This window comes from Sminthopsis crassicaudata, chromosome 6 (assembly GCF_048593235.1).
Source record: "Sminthopsis crassicaudata isolate SCR6 chromosome 6, ASM4859323v1, whole genome shotgun sequence".
In the NCBI taxonomy this organism is placed as follows: Eukaryota; Metazoa; Chordata; class Mammalia; order Dasyuromorphia; family Dasyuridae; genus Sminthopsis; species Sminthopsis crassicaudata.
This window is the reverse complement of record NC_133622.1, coordinates 59418925-59444670: the sequence shown is the minus strand read 5'-3', so window position 1 is coordinate 59444670 and position 25746 is coordinate 59418925. Positions and strand designations below refer to the sequence as shown.

Here is a 25746-nt window from a genome sequence, read left to right as displayed (position 1 = left end):
ATTTAAGTGCTTAATTAATTTAAAGGAAAATCACATTTCTTTTGATAATGTTTTTGTTATTTTAAGAAGTGAAAAGTAAAATTAAGCCTTTGTAGGAAAGCTCTGTTAAAGTCAATGAGAAAGATAAAGTTATTTTTGTTCTTAGGATCCTAAATCAATAGTTAGAATGGAACTTTGGCAAGATCTTCTAGTTCAATCTACTTACTTTGAAAATGAAAAATTGAAGACCCAGTGAGATGAAGTGACTTTGCCAAAATCACACAGGTAAAAAATGGCAAAGCTAGAATTTAAATCTAGGTCCTATGATCTAGTGATTTTCCTTCCTTGTAGTAACAAGTTTTTGTTGTTGTTGTTGTTGTTGTTTTTGTTGTTGTTGTTTTTGTTTTTGTTTTGTTTTGTTTTACGTCTATAACTTCAGAAGTCAGTTTCAAACCTGAAACAGGAAGCTCCAATTCACTAGATCATCTCTATCTCAATTTTTTTTCATTCAGAATACATATTGATAAAGGCTTTGCATTTAATATCATCACTAAACAATATCTACATACTGTCTCACTATGCCCCATGAAAGAGGATACATTTTAAATGTATATCTGTTATCAATATGCCTGTAAAAGAATTCCAGTGTAAATTCTCAATGTTTAATTAAAAATGATTCCACAATGTGATTCCCAGTTATAAATTAGAATGTTTACAAGTGGATGAAACATATTTTAAAATTGTCATTTGACATACTTTTGAAACATTAAGACATTATTTCCACAGGAAAATCTGTTGATTCCCTACTGCTCTAAAGACTATACATGTTAGCTAGGAGGGGGTGAAATGAATAACTGGATTTTGTTTTAAATTTCCCTTCTGAAAATTTCATGAGATGGAAGACTTTGTTTAATTATCTGATCATATTTTTTATTTGATTGCTAGAGAATATATATGAGAATTTCAAAAGAATATAATCTGCTTAATGGGATAGCCAGATTTAAATAAAATATATATGCATTTATGTAGCATACATATCTGTACTCACATATGTATATGTATGGGTATACACACATTTTACATATATATGTATAAATATATATACGCATATGTATATATATATATATACATATATATATACACACACACACATATAAATATATGTGTATATATTTATATGGATCCAGGAAGTACAAACAGCAACAAAAAACCCTTCAATTTTCATCATCTGAGTTTAATTCTCTTCTCGCTGTTAACTTTGAAGCCAATTGACTTCACTCCTCACTTTCTATGAACTGCAATGACTTCTAGCTCATGCTTTCTTTAAATAGACAGTTGATTAGAGGCCTAATTATGTCACTTTATTTCTATAATCATGAAATTCTATTATATAATTTGTTGGAAGTCTTTTTTTTTTAAGATTCATGGCAGAATTCAATTACTAAAGTCCAACCTAAGAGAATAAATCCCTAAGGCATCAATTAAGATAAATAAATAAATAGATATTACACAGACTTAAGCCCAGAAGAGAATACATTTGTTCATGCAGAGGGTCAAATAATTAAAAAATAATTTTTGATTCCTTTCAAATTGCATGGAGTAGGTGTGTTGAGTAAATAAAAAGGAGATAAAATCTAATTTAACGGACCTGAAATGAAGAAAAAAAGATTGTTTCTTTCCCCAAGGAGGTAAAATGATCCTGATATATGGAAGACCTAAAAGTAAAGCAAAGATTTAAAGCAAAGAATATCATATGTTTTCCTTATATGCAATGACAGCATATAGGCAGCTTTATACAAATGAAATATGCTGCAAACCTTATTAAAAGTGTTTCCTTTAAGAACCTATCAAGATACGTGACTCATCACATTACTTAAACTTAAATAAATACAGTTCTGTTATAGGTGTCCAAATAATTTATTCATTTCTGAGTTTTAGTGGCAAGAGAATCATTTTACCTGTGGATTTAGGTTTACCTAAAACTAATCCCAATAACTTGTTGTCAGATGTGCTAATTATTCTGAAATATGTGAAGTATCCAAAAATGGATTTGCTTATAAATGGAAGATTTCTGTCTTTGAGTACACATACAATAAATATACATACACAGTCTGTGTAAATATTGGTGAGCTTCAATAGTGATGGTCACGAAATATTAAGTTTAAAAATTCTTTTTTCAAATTATACAAATCAATTGTGGGAAAGATCAGTTCTAAGTAGTTATCACTCCCCATTTAAATAGGTCTAATAACCAAAACACCAGATACAGGGCCAATTAAATTTAAAGATAAATATTTTCAAAGCATTTCTAAAATTCTGCATGAGCACATGAAGTTAAAGGCTAGAGGTGAGGAATGAGGCTTCTATCTTTCCTTGGAAGATTATCTTACAAACTAATGAGACTAATTTCTCTCTCCATTAATTGCTTTTCTAAACATATCTGCTGAAAACACAAACACTTTTTATAATGTGTTTTAACACATAATAAACAGCCATAGGAAAACAACAATAAAATATGTAAAACAGAGGGAAATGAATCTCACTAAATTTAATCATTAACTCTGATGACATAAAAGTAAGGCAAGCTTTACTTTGCAAGGCTTGGTTTCATGAAGACTTTTCTCATTAGTAAAACATTCCAAATACGTTTAAACTACAAGTGAATTTTTAATGAATCATGTCCATAATTTCATATGTCTTAATTTTAATGGAAGTCTTCCTAACTTATTTGCTGTTTTGTCAGGACAAAATAATATTTGTATATCTCTCTATATGTCACATAAAGAGATTTATAAAAGGTTTACTTTTTATATAGTTAGGTTTCCACAAAGCTTTGTAAAATAAAAGTCTGTGTGATTTATATGATTTGGAAAGAGTTTCTTAAAATAGTATTTTTCAGCTACATATTTTACATTGCAAAATGTACAGACACCCAATTTTTTTTTAAGTTTTAGTTTCCATTTTTAACAACATATACAGGTGAATTTATAGATTCCCTTATACAAAATTCTATATGATCCTAAATTAAACACCATAGAAATAGGAGCAAAAGAATGTAAAGGTTCAATCCTTTGACAACATAGTCAGTGTTCAGCCTGGTAACGTTGACAGCTGTGTCTTTGGCATTGAAAATTCAGTACAAGTTTTAGACAAAATTTTATCGCTTAGAGTTAAACAAAACAAAACAAAACAAAACAAAAAAAAAAAAAAACAAGAAAAAACAGGATTGATCAAGATTATGAAAACTGGGGAAATGCCATTAAAGATGGTTTTTGTCTTAGTAAGGTTAGCTTTGGGACCCTGAATTACCTTTTTGCTTGAGTGTATGCTGTGAACTCTATGAATCCATTTAAAAATCAACTAAATTGTACCACATTTTCAGGAAAATTATATATAATATAATATAATATATATATATTTTATATTTATTTAGAAGCTTTGAAATATTACAGTAAACACTTTGCAACACGGTGTATAAACTACAGAGAATGTCTTTGATATTTTGTGGGTCCTCGGAGGAACAACATTTCGATGACCCACAGGTGAAAAGAACATGATCACAATCTCTCTTGTAAAGTTGGAATAGTTGGGGGAACACTTGATCACACAAAAATAATATAAAACAGTCAAGTTTAAAACAGTGATATTGCATTTATAATGCACAAATTTCCTTTATCTTGTATGATTGGCTTCTTGTGGTGAATATAAACATCTAGAGGGCTCAGTGACATTTTGGAGAGAGAAAGATATATAGTGCTGTAAACAGGCACACACTGATCAGAGAAGCAAGGTCAGTTGCCTCTGAAGGTTCTACAATTCTGCACATTTCAACTCATTTCTCAGGCCTGCTGAGAGCAATTCGGTCTGATTGTGGGCCCTGGTGACTCCAATAGCAATCGAATTCTCAGTTACACAGAACTGGATGGCCAAGATAATGAAGTTGAAAAGTTGATGCTTTTGTTGGTTGACTTTTTGTGCAAATCATGCTGCGTCAGGTAAGTCCTGTAGAATTGACTAGCATATCCTTTTCCGTGCTGCAGGAAAGAGACAGAAAGAAAACACTCAGAAAAAAAAAAGTGGCTCTTGTCCTTTATTTTAGCCTCATTTGGTAGACAAACAAAGCTTAGATAGCACAAGCTCTTTTGATATTCCCATTTTATAAAAACGTCTTAATAACTACTTCCTAGACTTTTGTTTCATCACCAGGAAAATGCAGACAGGATAAAAATGCTTGTATTCTACTAATTTCAGAAAGTCATTGCAATTGAAAGCACTTTTGTAAACTGTGAAGCATTATAAACATGTCAGTCAATATTAATGTCATGTTCAGGAAACATCATTCTTTAACTTGCAATAATAAATGGTTACATATTTATATAATGTTTTAAAAGTTTCAAAATACTTTATTACATTTAATTTGAAACCTTTTTATTACCTCATATGCTGTGATTCTCATATTCATATTCTGCAATATATAGAAACAGAAGATTTCTTGAGGTTCAAAAAGGATTGGCGGCTCTCCGCTTTAGAGCTGGCAAAAATACTAGTGGCCACATGATACAAATGCCTTTGTTTTACGGAGGAGGAAACTGGGCAGCTAGGTAGCTCCATAGATATAGCACTAGGCTTGAAGTCAGAAAAACTCATCTTCCCGAGTTCAATCTGGACTCAGACCTGGGCTAGTCATTTAACCCTGTTTATCTCAGTTTCCTCAACTATAAAATGAGCTGGAGAAAGAATTGGATATTTGACAAGAAAATCCCAAATGGATCACAAAGAGTTGGACACAACTGAACAATAAGAACAAAGTAAGGAGGCCAAGCAAAATTGATTAACTTTATGATTTGTGATCACAAAGAGATTAACAACAGAACCACTATTCATACTGAGGTCTACTGATTCTGAATCTATATTTTCACATTTTTCAGGAACATAGGAAATGAAATTGCATAAACTAAACTATCACAAATGAGACCTCATTTGCATCCATTAGGATAAAAAGTCACTAACTAGGTTAATTAGGTTCTCAAAATGAATCTCAGTATAGTCACCTATGGATTCTGGCAACACCATTTTATTTCTGCCCACAGAGGTGTGGGATGGATTATGATAAAATATCAATGACCCTATCAAATCATCTCCTTATAGTTCTGAAATGATCAGAATCAAAAAGAATTAAAAAATAAGAGGAGAAAGAAGTTTTAAAATGCATAAGCACAATCTTCTGAGTAATCTATGAAGATTTTCTGGCCTGTTTTATCAATTCATTCCAAAACTCTTCGTGCTGATTTAATAGATAATGAGACAGACCTGTATGTCATAGTATATAACAGCTTTACAGATACCTTTTGGTTTCCCTTTGTTACTTGTCTAAGCTTATTTAATCTAGTTTGTTACATGATTTCAAAACCAATGCTATAAGAATTCTCCCATATATGATATTTCAATCTGGCAGAGAAAGAAAAACATTAAAAATTATTGCTTTGATCTTAAAATGTGGCAGAAACACTGGAAGGGGAGCCAAAGAACTTGGAAATTGGAAATATTCCTGAAGAATCAAATGTTTATTCTTTCATGAATTCAAAGAGGTTTTTTTATTCTATTTGCTTACATACTTTTTCTTTGCTCTAATAAATAAAATTCAAACTGATTTTAAATCCACTTCCCTTCACTCCAATGTTATATAAAATACAGTAAGATATAATGATGGATATTAAAAAATACTAAGGCACAAGTATTCAGATTCATAAGAGCTAATGTAGAAAGAAGAAAGCAGAAACAAGATAATAATTTACCTGATAATGCAAATAATAAAATTAGAATGTAAATCAAAGCAAAAAAAGGAGTCAATCTAGACTCCAAAAAACTGATAGTGAACCATATCTAACTTCTCTCAATAGATAAGTGAGCTACAAATGTAGGAAGATACACAAAATATTCTGTCAGTATATTTTGTTTGTCATTTTTGTTATACAGAAAGGTAGCACAGAATAATAGATCAAGCATTTTCAGGAACAGTTGAGTTCAAATACTGCCTATGATCTCAGGACTGCCTAGAAAAGTAAACTGGTTGTTCAATAGTAGAATAATACTCCAATGTATCATTGAGGCACCACATATTTCTCTGAGGAGAAGAGAAAAAAACAATGAAAATGAATACTAAAATGTGAGTGAGCACATAAGCAGAGCTAGGCCTTAGACCTTTATTAGTTGTGTGACATTAGGCAAAACACTTAACACCTCTGAGCTTCAGTGTCTTCATCGGAATAGTAATAGCTATGGAGCCTACCTCATAGGACTGTTAGGTACAGATGAGATCACACATGTGCAGGGCTTTGAAAACTTTAAAGTACTAAATACATGTAATTATTACTATTTTTAGAAGGAAGAGATCTGCTAGAGTGGATGGTAATTGGAAATGAATGATGCTTTTAAAAACAATATTTAAAAATTATGAAAAAATGACATACTTGAGCAGTATTAAAGGACACATTACCTATTTTTTAAACAAAGAAGAGAAAAGTAACATTACTCTTTCCCCCAAAGGAAAATCTGTGTTAAATAGGTATTTTCTCATAAATTTTATTCCAATTCTTTCACATTTTATACATATTAGATTTATTGGAATAAAAGCTAGTCAAATGTGAAAGAAACTCACAAGTTAACGATTTGAACTACAAACTCCTTCCATATATATGCAAAAAAGGGGGGGGGAAAGCCTACTGGAAATTCATATCCCAGTCTAAATACAAAGATTAGTCAATCTAACACATGTTTTAAATTAGTAAAATATCATTCACAATTAAGTTAGAAGATTACCTTTGGGAGAAGCTATTAGCATAGATATGATGTGTTCATTTAATTTCATCTGGCTGCACTGCCTAATTGTAGTACTCAAATGGTTCATAATTATAAAAACCCAGAAGTTCAGCACACATTATAACAAACTTATATAAAATGTAAACTAACGTTCCAAAATGGCATATTTTATTTGACTTTCAGGGATCCATCTACTGTACCCTTATCTTCATATTTTTTTTATTACTCTATAAATGATTACCTTTTTTTTTTAATGATAGCTATCTTCTATTTATGAATCCTGACATGTAAATACACAATAGGTATGTGAGCTGAGCATAGAAAGGGTAAACAAAAAATACTGGGATGCAGAATACAGAAAAAATGTGCTAGGCTTGTAATTTCTCTGAAACTCAGTTTCCCCATCTGTAAAATGAGGCAGTTGGATGGAGGTCATTTACATCTCTAAATCTACTATTTTATGATCATATGGTATGGAAGAGTTGCTATAATACCTCTGCTCAGTAAACTTGAGGAGGTGTATGGGATGACAAAAATTATAAGCACTTTGTGTTTCAGAGCTTTGTGAAAATGTGTTTGAACTCTCAAGGGCAACATTGTCACATAAAAGGAAACCCCCTGACTAGAGTAAAAAGATCTAGATCCAAAAATTTGCCTCTGATGTGACCTTAACCTAGTAGAGCCTTAATTTCTTCATCTATAAAATGAAGGAACTAGAATAGTGTCTTTAAGATCCCTTCCAGCTAAAAATCCAAGATTTTAACATCAATTGCTCTTTCTGGGCTACCTGGATTAACATTGACTTACATACAGGTTAGGCAAATGGAGAATACATGTGATGGCCTTTTAGAAACATTTACAGGCATATTTATTTCATAAATTTCTATTATTATAGGATAATTATTCAAATTATTATTCTATTATTACTATGTTGTAGTTACACATCAAGTCAAGATTAAGCAAAATGGGTGGTTGACTATTATTAAGGAACTTTAGCCAAATTTCTAATTCTTTACAACTTTACTGTCATGAATCAATATCCAGTCAAAAGTCAGCTATAGCAATGCAACTAAGGTTTGATGACAATGGCTTTATCTTAGAACATAGAATTTTAGGAGGCACTTGCTATCCTCCATCTGCTTAAAAATAAGAGTTTAACAAAAACACCTCATTCAAGAAAAATGAGTTAAAATAAGAAAACGACCAGATCAGCCCTAACTAGCTATACCCCTTTTCAAGAGCAGCATGAGGTGTCTTAAAGTCTCCAAATAAGAGGTAAGAGAATGAGAAGCTAACATCTCATCTTTATAAAGATGATTTGAGAACAAGTTAAATGATACTTTCCATAGTATCTGTTTGTCTTTCCCTAGGTTAAAACAAATGATAGTTGCAAATCTAACCAATTTATGTAAGGTCATTCACATGAATGATATATTTCTGTGAAATTAAAAAAAAAATTACAGTAATGAAGAAAGAAATAATTATTATTATTATTCTATATTAAAATAATCAGCATAAGTGGCAGACTTAAATCACTTCCCCAGTGCCTGAAAATATCTAAAAGATCAAACAAAATGAAAGAAAGGCACAGATATCTAGTTTCCCATAATTTAGCCTACAGATATTTTTACAAGAGTTCTGTCATTCACATTGAACTTTTCATAAGTTGTGAAATCCTTTAATCACCTTTAATAATTTACAAACTGTGAAATTAACCTATGGAAAAGAAGTACTGATTAATTACCCATGTGATAAAAAATGACTTTGGATTATGCATATTGGTAACATAATTAGCCGAAATAACATTATCCCAAGTAGCACAACCATACATTAAGTGCCTAGGGGAAAGGAAGTTTAAATACTCAGCTAAAACGGAAAGTACTTTATATATCTGAATGTTTCCATTAGCGTATTTGCATGGTAGAAAGCTCCCATTATATAGCACTTTAAGGTTTGCAAAGAACCATATATAGATTATTCTATTTGAGACACATGATAATCTTTTTCAGATAGATACTAAACCTATTATTCTCTTTTGACAAATGAAGAAACTGAGGCACAAGAGAGTTGAAGTGGCTTCCACATGATTATACAGATCAGAAATGTCAGAAGCAAGATTCAAAATTAGACCTTCTTAATTTGAAATACAGTACTTTACCATGTCAAACTGCCTCTTTTATAAAATTTTAAGCCTTATCCTATCATAGGTCATAGAAGTTTGTTTGTCTTGATAAGCTATTTTAGCTATTTCCTTGCTACTAAGGATGTCCATCTTTCAACTATCTCTTAATCTTTTCTTTTTAAGCTTCTAAAAAGTAAGATCCTTTAACCTCCTCAAGAAACCCATTCACATGTTTAATGAGCCTAATAGTCAGGAAACTTTTATGTGCAAACTCAATCTTGCATACAGTAATTCAAGCCAATTTCCTCTTTCTTTTAGTTCTCAGTGGAGGTGAGGCACAGCTGCTCATCATCATCTGTGTAATAACTCTAAATAAACTCAAAGATGTTTTTTAAAGTGTCCCTCAGTATCTATTCTTTAGGCTCAATAACTCCATTTCCTTTAACCTTTCACTTTCTGAACTTCTAATTATGTTTGCAACTTTTCTGAAGGGAGAGAATCCTTTATTTATAGACATAGGAACTATTCAGATGCCATTTTCTTAGAAAGAATTTGATTAATGATGAGAGTTATTTGTTTTGAAAATTCCTTAAAGTCTGAAAATCACTTTATTTACAGCAACTCTGATTCATAGAGTGTAAAAACTACAATGTCTATGTTATAGATTAGGTCGTTGAAGCTCAGGAAGGCTAGAATGAGTTAAAGATATTCACACACCTAATAAGTGTGAGTGATAGAGCTAGGACTTAAACAGCTTTCCTAACTAAAAGACAGTTTTGTGTTTTTTTTGTTTTTTTTCCCATCACAAAACCATAAGGCTGTATTATAATTGGCTTAATATTATACATGTTTATCTGCAAACTCATTATTTAAGTGCAGCTTTACATTGTTTACTCATGATTGGATTGTATTATAGTCCTTCAGACAAATATTGAAAATAACTTCAGAGAGCAGAAAATAAAAAAAATTATCTTGCCTCACCCCCTAATCCAAAAAAACACTATGTAAGTTGGTTGTGTTAAGGAACGAAGGAAGAAAGGAAGGAAGTGAGGGAAGGAGGAAGGAAAGGAGAAAGGAAGGGAGAGAAGGAAGGAGGAAGGAAAGGAGGAAGGAAGGGAGAGAGGGAAGGAGGATAGAAGAGAAGGAGGGAGTGAGAAATATAAAGATGTGAAGCAAATATTTAGAATTTACAGCTAGAGATTAATACATTTTAGAAATCATCTAATAATGCCATGCCCAATTTCTAGATGTGAAGATATTAAGCCCCAGAAAAGGGATATGACTTGTGTAAGGTAATAAGGAAAAATCAAGGTCCTTTGACTCCAGAATCTTTTCTACCACATTAGGAGACAGTAGGAGTGTTAGTAAACACAATTAAACATGGAAATAAACTAATTCCATTTTCTCTTTTAGAAAAAGATGATGAACCCATTATACGTGATGTTCTTTTTCCTAAAAAAGTAAATTTTTAATCAAATGAAGGCATCATGCAATTCAAGCAGTTATTTATTTGTAAAAGAGTATCTACCAATTATTTGCAGCTTTGAGGTAATACAAATTCAGCCAATTTTACCACCAAACATGCTGCATACTAAAGACGAATACTACTTTACATGCGACTCTTGGGTCTCAAAGAATTGATTCAATTTACTATCAGAAAGACACCTGGACACAGAGTAAGTAGTCCATCCTTTTTCTTATTCAAAAGTGTGGGATTAGCAACCTTAAAGACTGTAGTGTGTGTGTTCTCTAGAGACGCAATACAGATAAAGGGATATTAATTAAATGTAAATAGTGTCAGGCAAGATTGGGTCTACATAGCTAAGGAGACTAAGAAGTTTCTGTCAAAAAGATGTCAGGTGTGTTCTTCTTCCAGAGAGCCACCCAGAGACCCGTAGAAACAACCTGAAGAGAGGTTGATGTGAGAATATTTTTTTTTTTGAAAGTCCACCTTTTGACAATGCTTTATATATTTGTGTATATGTATACATATATATATATGTATATATATATTTAACTTCCTGATTTTTCTCTAAGATTTTATTTGAACTCATCTTCTCTAATATGACAATAGCTATCAACTGCTGAATTTACTTGAAGCAGATTTAAGCAAAATCATAAGTTAAAATTAGTAATTAACTCATCAATGTTAATGCACACTGACAAAGGGACCATTAGCATCAAAGTGAAATGTTAGAAGTTTCTAAATTGTGTAATGGTTTATATGGTAAAATCACTGCAGAAGGTTAGGTGGGGGATAGAATTCCTTCCTCCCTACCTTATTTCTTTCCTTCCTTCTTTCCTTCCTCCCTCCCAATCTAACTTCCTTCCTTCCTTCCTTCCTTCCTTCCTTCCTTCCTTCCTTCCTTCCTTCCTTCCTTCCTTCCTTCCTTCCTTCCTTCCTTCCTTCCTTCCTTCCTTCCTTCCTTCCTTCCTTCCTTCCTTCCTTCCTTCCTTCCCTCCATCTTCAAGACTGAAGAGAGATTGGATTTGTTCTGCTCTGACCTGGGTATCAGAACTAGGAGATAGGGATGAAAGTTGTAAAAGGATAAATTAAGGTTTGCTGTAAGAATCAGAGTTGTCAAAAAGTGACATTGAACATACAAATAAAGTCAGATTTAATCAACTAGAAAAATGGCAAGTGCTCATGTGGAGGCCGAGCTAATATAATAAAAATGACAGTATCTAAATCAATCTACTTTATTCAGGGCCATACCAATTAAACTCCCAAAAATGATTTTACAGAGCTAGAAAAAATAATAACAAAGTTCATCTGGAAGAACAAATTTCAAGGGAATTAATGAAACAAAATGAAAATAAAGGTGGCCTAGCTATGCCAGAGCTAAAACTATATTACAAAGCAGTGGTTATCAAAACCATTGGCTTAGAAATAGTCAATCAGTGGAACAGGTTAGGTTCACAGGACAAAATAGTTAGTGACTATAATAATCTAGTGTTTGAAAAACCTAAAGACCCCAGGTTTGGGAATAAGAACTCACTATTTGATAAAAAAAACTGCTGGGAAAATTGGAAACTCTTAGGCAGAAACTAGGCATTGACACACTTAACATCAAAATAAGGTGGAAATGGGTTTATAATTTAAACATATAGAGTGATATTATAAGGAAATTAGAAAAAACAAAGGATAGTTTACCTCTCAGATCTGTAGAGAATGAATGAAATTTTGGCCAAAGAACTGAAATTCATTATTAAACAAAAAAAAAAAAAAAATGGAAACTTTTGATTATCTTAAGTTAAAAAGTTTTGTACAAATAAAACTCATGTTGATAAGATTTGAAGTGAAGCAATAAATCGGGAAAACATTTTTACATTCAAAGGTTCTGATAAAGGCCTCATTTCTAAAATATATAGAGAATTGACTCAAATTTATAAGAATTAAAGTCATTCTCCAATTGATAAATGGTCAAAGGATATGAACAATTTGCAGATGAAGAAACTAAAACCATTACTAGACATATGAAAAGGTGTTCCAAATCACTATTGATCAGAGGAATGTAAATTAAGACAACTCTGAGGTACCACTCACACATCTCAGATTGGCCAAGATGACAAGAAAAGATAATGACAAAGGTTGGAGGGGATGTGGGAAAACTGAGACATTGATACATTGTTGGTGGAGTTGTGAAGTGATCCAACCATTCTAGAAAGCAATTTGGAACTATGATCAAAGGGCTATCAAACTGTGAATACACTTTGATCCAGACGTGTTTGTACTGGTCTTACATCCCAAAGCATCTTTAAAAGAGAAAAAGGGCCTCCTATATGCAAAACTGTTTGTGACAGTTCTTTTTATAGTGGCAAGAAACTAGAAAATGAATGGGTGCCCATCAATTAAAGAATGGCTGAATAAGTTATGGTATATGAATGTTATGGAATATTATTGTTTTGTAAGAAATGAACAACAGGATGATTTCAGAGAGGCCTGAAGAGACTTATGTGAACTAATGCTAAGTGAAATGAGCAGAACCAGGGGATTATGTACACATCAACAAGATTATATGATGATCAATTCTGATGGATGTGGCTCTCTTCAACAATGAGATGATCTAGACCAGTTCATCTTGTGATGAAGAGAGCCATCTACACTTAGAGAAAGGACTGTGGGAACTGAGTGTAGATCTCATTTTTATTCTTTTTGTAATTTGCTTGAATTTTATTTTTTCTCATTTTTTTTTCTTTTTGATTTGATTTTTCTTGTGTAGCAAGATAATCATATAAATATGTATGCCTATATTGCATTTGAAACATATTTTTACCATGTTTAACACATATTGAATTATTTGCCATCTAGGGAAGAGAATGGGGAAAGGAGAGGAGAAAATTGGAACACATTGTTTTACAGGGTTTAATGTTGAAAAATTTTCTATGCGTATGTTTTGAAAATTAAAAAACTTTCATAAAAAAATAAGAAAAGGAGACATTGAAAATTTCAAGTATTTAGGCAAAGATTGGATCCTCCCCAACTTATCAGGTACATTATGGAGAGGACTCAGATTCAGCTATGGATTGGACCCTTGCCTAATATAAAAACCTATGAAGGAAATTTGAATTATAGAATAGTAGACTTGGCAAAGGCTTTATAAGGTCATCTCATCTAGTTTTACAGATGAGGAAATAGTGGCCAAGAGATTGAATCATCTCTCTAAAGTCACAAAGATCATGATAGAGCCAGAATAAAGAATTCTTCCTCCTCCTCCTTCTTCTCTTCCTCTTCATCATCCTTCTTGTCTTCCTGATCTTTCTTCTCCTCCTCTTACTACTATTACTACCACTACTACCACCACCACCAACACCACTACTACTATTACCACAACTACTACCACTACTACTATCCATAGGATAGGGACTAGACCTGTAATTTAGTATGGAGAAAGACCCTAAGGAGGAAAATCCCTCTAGTCACCACTTCCTTGGCAAATCTATAGTTTTACAAGGTTTCTGAAAGCATTAACAGATCTAGATCTTTCTGGCTCTTAGTCCAACTCTCTATCGATTATTTCACACTATCTCTCACAGAAGTAATAATACCTATTGTTTATATTTTACTTTAATTTTTGCAAAGCACATTACATACATGATCTCATTTGATATGAAATCTTATGAATTAGATTCTGTTATTATTCCCATTTTACAGATGAGAAAACCTAATCTTACAAAGGCTACATGACTTGCCCAGTCACTCAGGTATTAGGTATTAATTAGATATCTAAAGATAGAATTTGAACTCAGATTTTCTTGACTCCATGTCTAGACTATATCCACTAGTGCTAATTTCCAAGTACAAAACCTTTGAAATGTATCAAATCATTTGTTTTGCTAGCATCCTAAAATTAGAAATATATGCTTGATGGGTACAAAATCATTTTTAAATTCTTGATTTCACACTGACCAAATAATTAAAGTATTTGAGAGTGGGAGTAGAGAGAACATCTAAGATTGAAAGTTAATTTTTAAGAGAGGAGGGATGGGTAGATTTTGTTTGTTTGTTTGTTTGTTTTGTTTTTTGTTTTATTTTTTTGGGTGAGGTTTAGATACCACTGAGTGATTCTCAGGTATTCTTGCCAATTAATCACTGAAACACATAAAGCGTTACTTTTCTGGACAGCCTAGAAAATATTTGTATTATGTTGTCAGGGCAGAAATAACCTTAGTTTCCTGTTGTTTCTGAACTGTGCCATATGTAAATCCTAATAAAAGAAGTCTAGAAAAAGCTGAAGTTTGCAGAAGGCAAAATAACTTAAATGGTGTGAGGATGTGAGTGCCTGAAAATATATCCTCATGCCTTATTAGGAGTTGCTAAGAATTTACCAACTTTACTTTAATCAAATCTTTTCACTCCTGAACCCTGAAGTAGCAAGGAAAGTTTGCTTATTATTGATGAAAATCTAGACTATTCCCAGAGGAAGATACCTTTAGACCTCAAGTCACCTGAAAACAAAAATCATACAAGATCTCGTTTTTCCTTAGAAAAATAAATATAGGAATCCCTCTGGGGCTAGACACACAAAAATTTTTTTATAACTTTTTTTTTTTAATTTCATAAATTGCCATGGTTAAAAATTGTAATCTGTTAACTGGCCAGCCCACTGGTGATAAACACATCGAATGGACCTCCTACAGTGTATTTACAGGAAGTTAAAGAGGAGAGTAACTCAGGATAGTTAGTCTTATGATATGCATCAATACTATTTTTTTGGTTGAGATAATAGATATTATCATAATTATTATCAACATTTTATTGTGTACAAATCTCAACTCTATTTACAACAAACATAATATGAAGAACTATGAAAACATCAAGATCGTGTCAGAAATGTAGAATAGGAGCAAAGGGGAAAAAATAGGGATTCCATGTTGGACTCTTAAATATTAAACATATATCTAATTTATGGTGCAATAAAAGCCCATTTAGAACAATGTAGGAAGAGTTAATGGAGTACCAGCTCTGGAATCAAGAGGACCTGAATTCAAATTGGACTTCAGACATTTACTAACAGTGTAACCTTGAGCAAGTAATTTAACCTTGTTTGCCTCAGTTTCCTTATCTACAAAATGAACTTGAGAAGAAAATGGCAAACCACTTCAATAGCTTTGCCAAGAAAATTCCAAATGGAATCACCCGCTACTGAAACAACTGAATAATACCACCCAAAATAAATAAATAAATAAACAAACAAACAAACAAACAAACAAACAAACAAATAAATAAATAAATAAATAAATGCATAAATAAATAAATAAATAAAGCTCACTTATTCAACACAGCCCACATAGAACAGGGGTTCCTTAAAAATTGTGAATTTTCAGATGATCTTTTTTTGTGAACAATTTTACCTGATTACATGAAGTCCTAAAATGTTGTATAATTTCCTAAATAACATCCATAATCACTCCTTTAAAACAAATTGCCAATGCTAGAGAGGGGTAAGGGAGGAGAACAGATAATCATTGGATTAAGAATCCTAATTGTCCAACCTATAGAAAGTATTTACATCAACAACACATAGAGTTAATTCATTATTACATGAATATTAGACATTCTGTCCATGAACAAGGCAAACCCAGAATTCAACAAGAGGAAGAGAATGGGCTGCACTGAGTTTGTAAAATTCTACAGTTTTAATAACCCCAAATTTCTCTGTGAAACAAGTCCATTGTTTTAACCTTAACACTCTCCTGACAATACTTTTATATCCATGAATCATGAAATTCCATAGTCTCTGAAAGATTAAAGACTTAAAGAATAACACATGGTGGGTCTAAGTAGTGAATCTTCTGGAAGCCTAAAGAAACTAAGTAGATGCACTAAACTTGGGATCAGGAAAACAAGATGTATCATCAGGTATAAGTCACTAACTCTTTATATAATTTAATTTTCTCATTTATAAATAATGACTGTACCTGCAAAGTTTTTTTGAGTTTTAAATGAAATTTTATCTATCTATATGTATGTATAAAATGATATATGAATGTCACTTATAATTACCTAAAGTACAATCGAGAACCTGGAAATAATTGAAAGGGATATTTGCCGATATATAAATACATACATCAAAGATGTAACAAAGATTCAGAATTTTTCACTATTTGAGACATGGAAACTGTAATGCTTTCAGAGACTCTTTAAAACTAAAATTGCCAAGAAGGTGGTATCTCACATTAGTAGGAGAACCTTCCAGATTAGGGCTTTTCCTCTAATGAATCACAGGTCTAGTCCCTTTCTTATTACCACTAGTAGTATCAGTTCTTTGTTATGGCTCTATCAGAGCTTTGTGACTTTCAATAAATGATTCAGTTTCTTGGCCACTGTTTCCTCAAGCCAAAAATTTCTGACTTAGAAGAAGTACTAAAAATCAAGATAAAAAAAATACTCTGATTATATGATTTTTTTCCTGGAAAACTGCCTTTTACATTATAACAAATAGGTCAAGAATAAAGGAAGTCATTGAAAAGTGACAGTTAACAAAGCATACAAGTGACAGAAAAAAAAAAAAAATATATATATATATATATATATATATATATATATATGTATTTCCCTATCCATCTCAGTAGTGATTGAGAACATCTTTCTTCTCCCTGAAAGATGGAATTCCTTAATAGGCAACTATTACTTCAAGGATACTTGCAGGATTTGGTCTCCTGCAAATACGTATTCATAAACTATACCTAATGAAAAACCACTATTGTGCTTGCAATTAACAGATTTTATTTAGTAGAAAGGCATTAACTGAAGTGGCATAGAAAAAGTCTTTATCTCTCTAAACACGGGGTATAGTCTCTCCACAAAACATACAACATTTGTAGCAAAAGGTACAAACTTTAATTATAATGGTTTTGAAAGATCATTCATATCAAGGCAATTCATAATGCTGTACTGCAAAATCTGGAAGTAATTTCTCTTCTCTGGCATTCCCTCTGTAGCCCAGTCCTTAATTATCAAGGCTATCTCCCCTATGAGTTAGCTCTCTTTGGTGCTTCCAGAGATTGTGCTATATGAAGCTGCTCACCTCCTTGGATGATTGTCATTCTGTACATACTGTCTAAAGTATCTGTTTCTTCTTCTTGGAAGTAGCATTTCCTACTGCTTAAACATATCTGCTTCAAATCAACTTGGCTGGGAAAAAAGGAGGAAGAGAAAAAAATGTTTTCTCCTTACTACTTAAGGGCAATGCTTTCCCAAGAGCCCAGTACTTTCATTTCTGGACCATACTTTGGAACCATTTATATAGTTAGTAACAAAGCTTTTTGTGGCTCTTAGAAGCATTAAATATGTGATTTTTGCTCAAACCTATCACTAGCTTTGCCTATTGTTTCATTCAAAGAATTTTAACTTGATTCATATAGCTCATATAAATGCAATTTTACAGGTATCTTAGTATACCTTATAGCTAGATCAAAACCCTCTATCTATGACTGAATTCTGTGGCTAGAATACTGAGTTGGGGATTAGGGGAAACTTAAGTATTGCAACATCCTTTATATATACATCCATGTCTTATTTATTTTAGTATTTTCCCCAGCACCTAATAAATGCCCTTACATATGCTTAAAAACAACATTAATGGAAGGAAAAAGTGTCTTAAAGACAAATACACTGTTGTACTTGTATCCTGACAGCCTAGTACATAATAAATGATTCATAGATTATTTGATTTGATGAATGGAAGAATTAATTAATTGAAAAGTGAATCACTGATGTTCATCATGATAAACCTCATTTTTCTAGACATTAGTTTTCTCATTTATAAACTGGGAATGCTAGAATATGTGTCTATTTTACATCACAGGAATGTAAGGGATCTGATGACCATAAGTAGATGATAGGACTGAAGGCCAGAAGAGTATTTAGAGAGCACCTAATTCAACTGCTATCATTTTATAAATGGAAATAACTCTTAGAAATGAGAAGTGAGTTAAATGAGGTAACAAAGATAATAGATATCTAGAATTTAAATCTCTTTGCCCAGATCCCCAGATCTCATTCAGTTATGTAACATGCTATACACAAAATGATCTATAACTCTAATAGCATAATACATCCAAGATGAGTTATTCCATTGGTGTGAGGATTCCTTTCCCCAATAGAGATCTGAACTTTACTCTGATTTGTTAGGTAAGGCTTAGAGAGTTACCTGAGAATCAGAGCAGATATGTACCTTTCTTTTGCTCATATAGCTTTTTATGCTCAGATATAAGATCTGAATCCAGATGTTGCTAGTTTTCAACATATGATCCATTAAACTATCTCTCTTATAACTTTAATGCAAAGCTTCTTAAACATTTTCCACTCACAACTCCTTTTTACCTGAGAAAATTTTATGTGACCCCAGGTATACATGTACATTAAATAGATGAACACTAATAATAAATCATAATTTCACTACCCTAACAGTCACAAATTTGTATATGGAGTCGCTAACCCACAGTTTGAAAAACTGGGATCTAAAGTATTAAATAAACAAAGGTAAATTAATATAGTTATTACATATTGTACCACACTTATTAAAAACACTTCACCTCATTTATCATTTAGATTATAATTACCTGCAAACATGATAAATAATTCTCTCACCATTAGATGAGTGTTGTTTATTATAGATAGGCTTCCTTACATATATGTTCAAAATAAGATCTTAGGATAAAAAATTATAGAGTTGGTAGGAATCTTAAAGACCACTGAATCCAACCTACTCATTTTACAGATGAGGAGAATGAAGTCAGAGATATCACATAATATCTTTTTGCTATGAATGTGAGGTTTCAGAGAAGCAGAGAATAAAAGACAACTGAAATGGGTGTGTTGGAGCAAGGAATAAATTAAAACACAAAAGAAAACGACAACAACAACAAAAAAGGCTGAACCAAGTTAAAGTCAGCAAAAGAAGATAGGGAACAGCATGAAACTAGAAAAAAAAATTGGGGGTGAGTTCAGAGATGTTTGATAGGGCAAGGAATTAAGCCATTTTATAAAATAAGAAGAAAAACTAGAAAATCAGAGGCTGAACAAGGTCTCCTGCTTCTACAGGGGTCCTCAAAGCTTTGAGATTGTTAAAAAAAAAAAAAAAAAAAAAGAAAGAAAGAAAGAAAGAAAGAAAAAAACTACATGTGTGGTATAATGTATATATGTATATTTAAAAGGAAAAAAGTACACATACAAACAGCAACAGCATAAAAATCTAGTCATTTGGAGTAGCAAAGATTTCAAATTGTCTTTACTAGGAAAATGAGCTTGGGAAAGGAGTTCATCAGGAGTGAATTTTAACTACATGTTTTAACAGCTACCTGTATGTGTATTTGTCATGTAACCGTCTATATAAAGCTGATACCTTGAAAACTGGATCGTTCTTTAAGACATCTGCTTTCTGACTCTTTAGCTCAGTTGAAATTATTTTTCCAAACATCCCCAATGAAAAGGCAATCCCCACTTTAGGGGCTATATAAATCAGTTGTTTATAGTCTCCAATATTGGCTCAGTATTTGTGTCTGATCAAATCAAACAAGGGAACATTTATTTAGTACCTACTCCATACAAAGCACTAAGTTCAGAACTAGGAGATAATAGAAAATTAGCCTCACTCCAAAAAATATCCTATAATAGGATTAGTTGATTTTTTTTAATATAGGAAGTTGTTCCTACTCAATTAAAAGAAGGCAACTTAAATATTTGTTTTTTTTGTGAGTTTTTTTTTTTTTTTTTTGTCTTAAAAAAGAGGAATGAATCACATTTCTCCTACACCAACATGTCACATAAATTTCTTTCCAAAGGTATCTAGGCTTGCTTATTTAGAAATGAACTCATAGGAAACCAAATAATTCAGGATTTTAAAAAAAATCACCAATATCTATTATTAGGTTAGATTCTGAATTGTCAATGGTCTTCTGGCTCTACAGCTCAAACACATATTGAAATTTCATTTGCTTATTTTATTTTTGGTACTTTTTCGCTATACATACCTGTGGATCTCTATATTAAAAAAAAAAAAAAAAAATCTCTTGTAAAGCTCGTTTCCCCTTTGTTCAGGTTTCTCTACTATCTGCTTCCATAATCAAAGTCCTAGAAGGAAGAGTCTATAGCAATACTATCCTATTTCAAAATTTACTTTCTCCTTAACCTTTTAAAATCTGTCTTCTGTCTTCACTAATCAGCTGAAACAGCCTTCCCAAAGATGACAAAATTCAATGGCTGTCATTTATACCCCAACAGGGCTTGCTCCCAATCTTCCTAAAATAGATGGATAGCATGAAGAATAATGTGCCAAAACTGGAGTCAGAAAAACTCTTTTTTGAGTTCAAATCTGCCCTCAGGCACTTACTAACTGTGTGACTCTAGATAAATTACTTAACTCAGTTTGTCTCAGTTTCCTCATCTACAAAATAACCTGAAGAAAATGACAAACCATTCCAGGACCTTTGGCAAGAAAACCCTAAATAACCCTGAATAAGGTCACAAAGAGTTGGATACCACTGATAAATGACTGAATACTCCCCAACTCTCCCTACCCCCCCCAATCTTCTGATTACTATTTGTCATTGCCTTTGACATAATGATTACTGTTACTGTTACTATATTCCCAGTCATCAAATTTGAAATATTAAATTCTTAATTCCTTATCCTTAATCCAACTCCATTCTCTACTTCCAACTCCATAGTCTCTTCCTTCAAAATTTTGTTTGTATTGATTGTATTTTCCTCTCTATCATTGCCACCACTTCCTTCATAATTATTTGGGGACAATAAAATCTCAAATATAATTTTCTGCTGATGGTTTATTTTTTTTAATTAGTGATATAATCATCACATTAAGTTTTCTGTAATCCTTTTTGTTTGTTTTTGGTCTTTACTAACAAAAACTATCCTTTTCACAATTGAAGCAATGTCAAATTGTTTACCTGTTACAAATTGTTAAGTCTGACAGACTCAATAATTACTATGTAAAAGCTCTATTCTTTTTAAAAGTTATTCTAATTAATATTCCTGCTTCAACTTTGACCTTTCAATCCAGCTGTCAATTTTATCCTCCAAAGGAACTATCATATCTAGTAGTAATACTAAATAGGAATTTTGATAACTGGGAAAAAAATTTGATTGGGAGTAGGGGAATGTCCCTAGTCTTGTGAAATTGGGCTGGAATGAACAGCCTATCCCTTAGAAAATCAAGACCAAGTTCCCACTAAATAGCTAAGAGTCATATCTCTGAGAAGAAGGAAGGAGGCAAAGGGGGGAAAGTGATAGAAAAGGAATAAGATATTGGGAAAAGATGGTGCTAGAAGAGAAACAGGACCTTAAGAATATCATATAGTATATTATATAGACAGCTGGATTGCTCAGTAGATAGAGCATTGGGTTTGGAGTCAGGAAGACCCTCAGATACTTATTAGTTAAGTGATCATAACTTTATTCACTGGAGAAGGAAATGAAGAACTACAGTATCTCTGTCAAGAAAAAAAAAAAAAACTTATGGACAGAATTAGTGCCCTATGGAATACAGAATCACAAAGGGTCATGCAAGATAGAATGATTGAACAAAAACACATAACCATTGAAACACCACATTATATTAAGATATAGGTTCACTACAGGAAGGAGACATGTACCAATCATCAGATGCTGATCTTTTGGGAAAAGCTCCAGGCATCCCATCTTATTGGTAGATTTGATCGACATACTATAAATGGGAGATTATTTTTGGCATGGAAAATGAATTGGTGATAATTAAATTTTTATCTTCTTATTCAAGTAGCTGTTTACAACTACAAAACTAAGCATAATACTATCATTAAAAAGCTACATATTTTGAAAGAGAACCACAGGAAATTCAAATACACAATAGCTTCTTTTATTCTGATGAACCTAGAGGGGGGGAAAAATATGTTTCCAAAACTTTAATTTTTGTACTTAGTGAGGGGTGGGAATAGGAGATAGGAAGCAACAAGATTCAGGATTTCATTTAAAATAGCTTTTATCTCAAAAGAAAAATTGAGCAGAAGTCTAAGAAAGAAGCCAGAGGCTATGATTTCAGGTAATTCCAAATGGAGTGGAGCCACTGGGAAAGGCATTCTGAGAGTATAGTAATAGACAAGCATATTTTAAGTTGTCTAAATAAATTATATAAAGGAGGATTTTGTTAGCAGAGAAAGTATAAAGCGTATAGAAAGATTCTAAACTTGGAAATGACATGGCAATTCCAAAAATTAAACCATCAGAAGAAAATTAAGTTTGAGCTATTTTTTCAGGGACCTTGGAAGCATTTATGATTTCTGTCATTTTCTTAAAGGGCAAAGATAAAAGTGTAAATCCGATGTCTGAATGAATTGGCTTTACAAGATTAAAAGAGGTTTTAGGAAGGAAACAAAAAGGAAAAAAAAAAAGATTCCCTTTTTATCATCTTTTTATGCATGCATATTCTTTGGTGACATTCATTGGGGTGATACTCTTTGGAATATTTTAGGAGAAGATCTCACTGGTTTATTTTCTTTACCAGAAAACTTCTTTGAACTAATCTCTGGGAACTGAGTCAGAAGAGCTGGGTGTGGTTATATAAGTGAGTTGGGATTAATAGAAGAATGCTGAATTCTTAAAATATTCAGTGCCTGGGGTAGGACTTTTGAAGGGATTTTCCCTCCTACAAAAAAAAAAAAATACAAATACAAATACAGAAACAAAATATGAAAGAACACATTTTAAATCTTTTTTTAGAATATACTAAGAAATGTAGATGGCACAATCTCATTTTAGTATCAGGATGTTTAAACCCCAAATTTCAATTTTTCTGTACAAATTATAGTTAATTTAACTGACCCAGTAGCAAAAACTCAGTACAGACATAGGAATTAATCTGAAACCATTGGATATTTATGTTCTACTTATTTATGTAGAAAATTAAGAGCTACCATCTCCTCCCATGGCCAGTTATTATTTGCTATTCTATTCACTGTACTATGAAAATTCTATTAATATTCTTCAGGTAGCATTAGCTGCTAAGAGGAATAATGGATGTTATTCTGTGTTGTTTGTTAGCAGAATCATCAAATTATTTCCATTATTGTAGATATTTTTAAAATGAGGAATTCACAAAATAAAAAAAGAGAAGTCAAGAGCTGCAGAATGCTAATTTTATATGTATTATCTCATACTAAGAGAAAATATCTAAATCGTTTTCATTTTGTAAATGGTTTCAGGGCTTTTGGTAAGCAGATGATAAGATATGTGTGCATATATACAGGGTTTCTAAAAGTCATATATGTGCATACACACATATACGATCTCAATGATTAATTACATTTGATATTTCCATTATCCAAGGAATTATACTGAGGCAAAAGTTTGCAAAACATTCCAGTCAACCACAATAACAAATAAAATACAAGGTAAATTTTGTGCTTTTAAAAATATGTATCACCTTGTTTATGTATAGCAGTTCCAAAATATTAAAAATGGAAAGCTGGAAAATAATAACAGAATTTTGCTAGAGTGGAAAAATCCAGAAATAAGATCAAAGAAAAAAAAAATGAATTCCAGCTCTCCCATTTAATATTTGTGTGATTTTGGACAATCCTCTCTCACAAATATTTATAAATAATAATTCACAATTACATAGTACTTTAAAGTTTTACAAACATATTACACACACTGTTCATTTCAGCCTCACAATAACTCTGTGATATTGTTACATTACTACCTATTGCATAGTAAGCACTGTTCCAGGGGCTGGGAAAACAGACAAAAAAAGAAGTCTCTATTCTTTTACAATTCTAATCTATGATCCTATTACCTTAAAACATCGAAAATAGAATCCTACTCATATTAGTAGATGCTGAACTCAAATTAAGACTGATCTTCCTCTTTCTAAGGAGAAAGTTGATTTAAATTATCATTCAAAGAACATGCAAATAAGGTTGACTTTATATTAATTTATCCAGAATTTTGGATCACAGATACATATTCGTTATTAAAAAAAAAAAAGTAGAAACTAATGACCATTTCTGGGATTAGATATCAAGCTGAACTCACTTTTAAAATTACCTTCAAAACCAATCTGTCCATTTTACAAATTAGTGACTACTGAACAGCTCACTTTGATTTGAAGAGGTAGAAGTTCTCTTACTCCATTATTTCAGCTGGCTTTTTAGTAGACAAGATCTGGTAGCTATCTCTTAACAGCACTTCACCTATCTTATAATTTTTAAAAAGCAAATGTTCAGTCACTGATTTTTAATGTATTCTCCAGTTTATGTTTAAGTGAAAGAAATTAAAATGGAATAATTTGAAATTAAATATTTTTCCTTAAAATCAATTTCATTAGAGAGAATCTTTGAAATGATTATCTGCCCCAGACATAGCTGCAGGAGCCAATATTTTAGGTTGTATCTGCCTGGGGAATAATCTTAATACCATGGAGTAATGTGGTAAGAAGAGCTGGCCCAATTTTTATTCATAGATTATTCTTAAGGGATAGAAATCTATTGTAATGAATCATGACTGAAGCTATTCTTTTCTTATGTGAAAAAAATTGAGGGGGATGGCCTAGATGATTGGAAAATTCCTTTCCAACTATTGTAGTTGGAAAGTGCCATGGTACTGTGGAATGAGTACTGGAATTAGAGTGTAAAGACATGGTTCAGTCCTGGATTGCTACATGATCTTGGGCAAAATGCTTCATCTTTCCAAGGGTCAGTTGCCTTTTCTGCTCAATAAGATATTTAAAACAAATGACCTCTAAAAGGTATTAAAAATAAATGACCTCTAAATTTTCTTCTGCTCTAAATCTACCTGTTTACAGGTAGGTTTTTTTTTTTCACTGCTGATTTTAATCCATTTTTTCTAATGATTCATTATAATATTCTTTGATATATTCTGAGATTCTTCATTTTTATTCTGTGTTTCTTGACTTATAAGAGTGATAAAGTTTGTGACAGCAAAGCTACGGGGTTTCATGAAAAATATTTTTTTCTCTTTTACTTGCTCTAAAATGGGCATGCTTAACCCTTATTAATATAAATTTTTGTCCCTCCACAATCTGCCAATATCTTTTTTTTAAAAAAACATCTCCAAATATTAATACAATAAAACAATGCCCTAAGACTTAACAAGGAGAAGAATCATCATTTATATCTCTTTCCTTGTTTTATGTGTAGGCTGTAGCTACACTATTTACATTCTACCTAGCCATTGCTAGGAATTGGGAATGGTAATTGCTGTTATTAGTGTTAGGTAACACTTTCAAATCTGTGTTTCTCTATTAGATTATTTTTCCTAGATGAAATACATCTTTATCATTTTACTTTTATTGAGTCTACTCTTA

At 32.0% G+C, this 25746-nt stretch overlaps 1 protein-coding gene across 3 annotated transcripts in view; it reads right to left on the bottom strand.

Annotated features, from left to right (window-relative positions):
* The window catches only part of PCDH10 (protocadherin 10), a 207619-nt gene that overhangs the window by 149418 nt on the left and 32455 nt on the right, over positions 1 to 25746 (bottom strand). Inside the window, exon 5 of one of the 3 annotated variants that reach the window (XM_074276319.1) lies at positions 374 to 4013. The exons of the other annotated variants lie outside the window; for them this stretch is intronic. Within the exon in view, the coding sequence (XP_074132420.1) occupies positions 3994 to 4013 (20 nt within the window). The 3' untranslated portion in view covers positions 374 to 3993. Of the gene's footprint in view, positions 1 to 373; positions 4014 to 25746 lie in introns of those variants that run through there. 3 annotated transcript variants of the gene reach the window in all.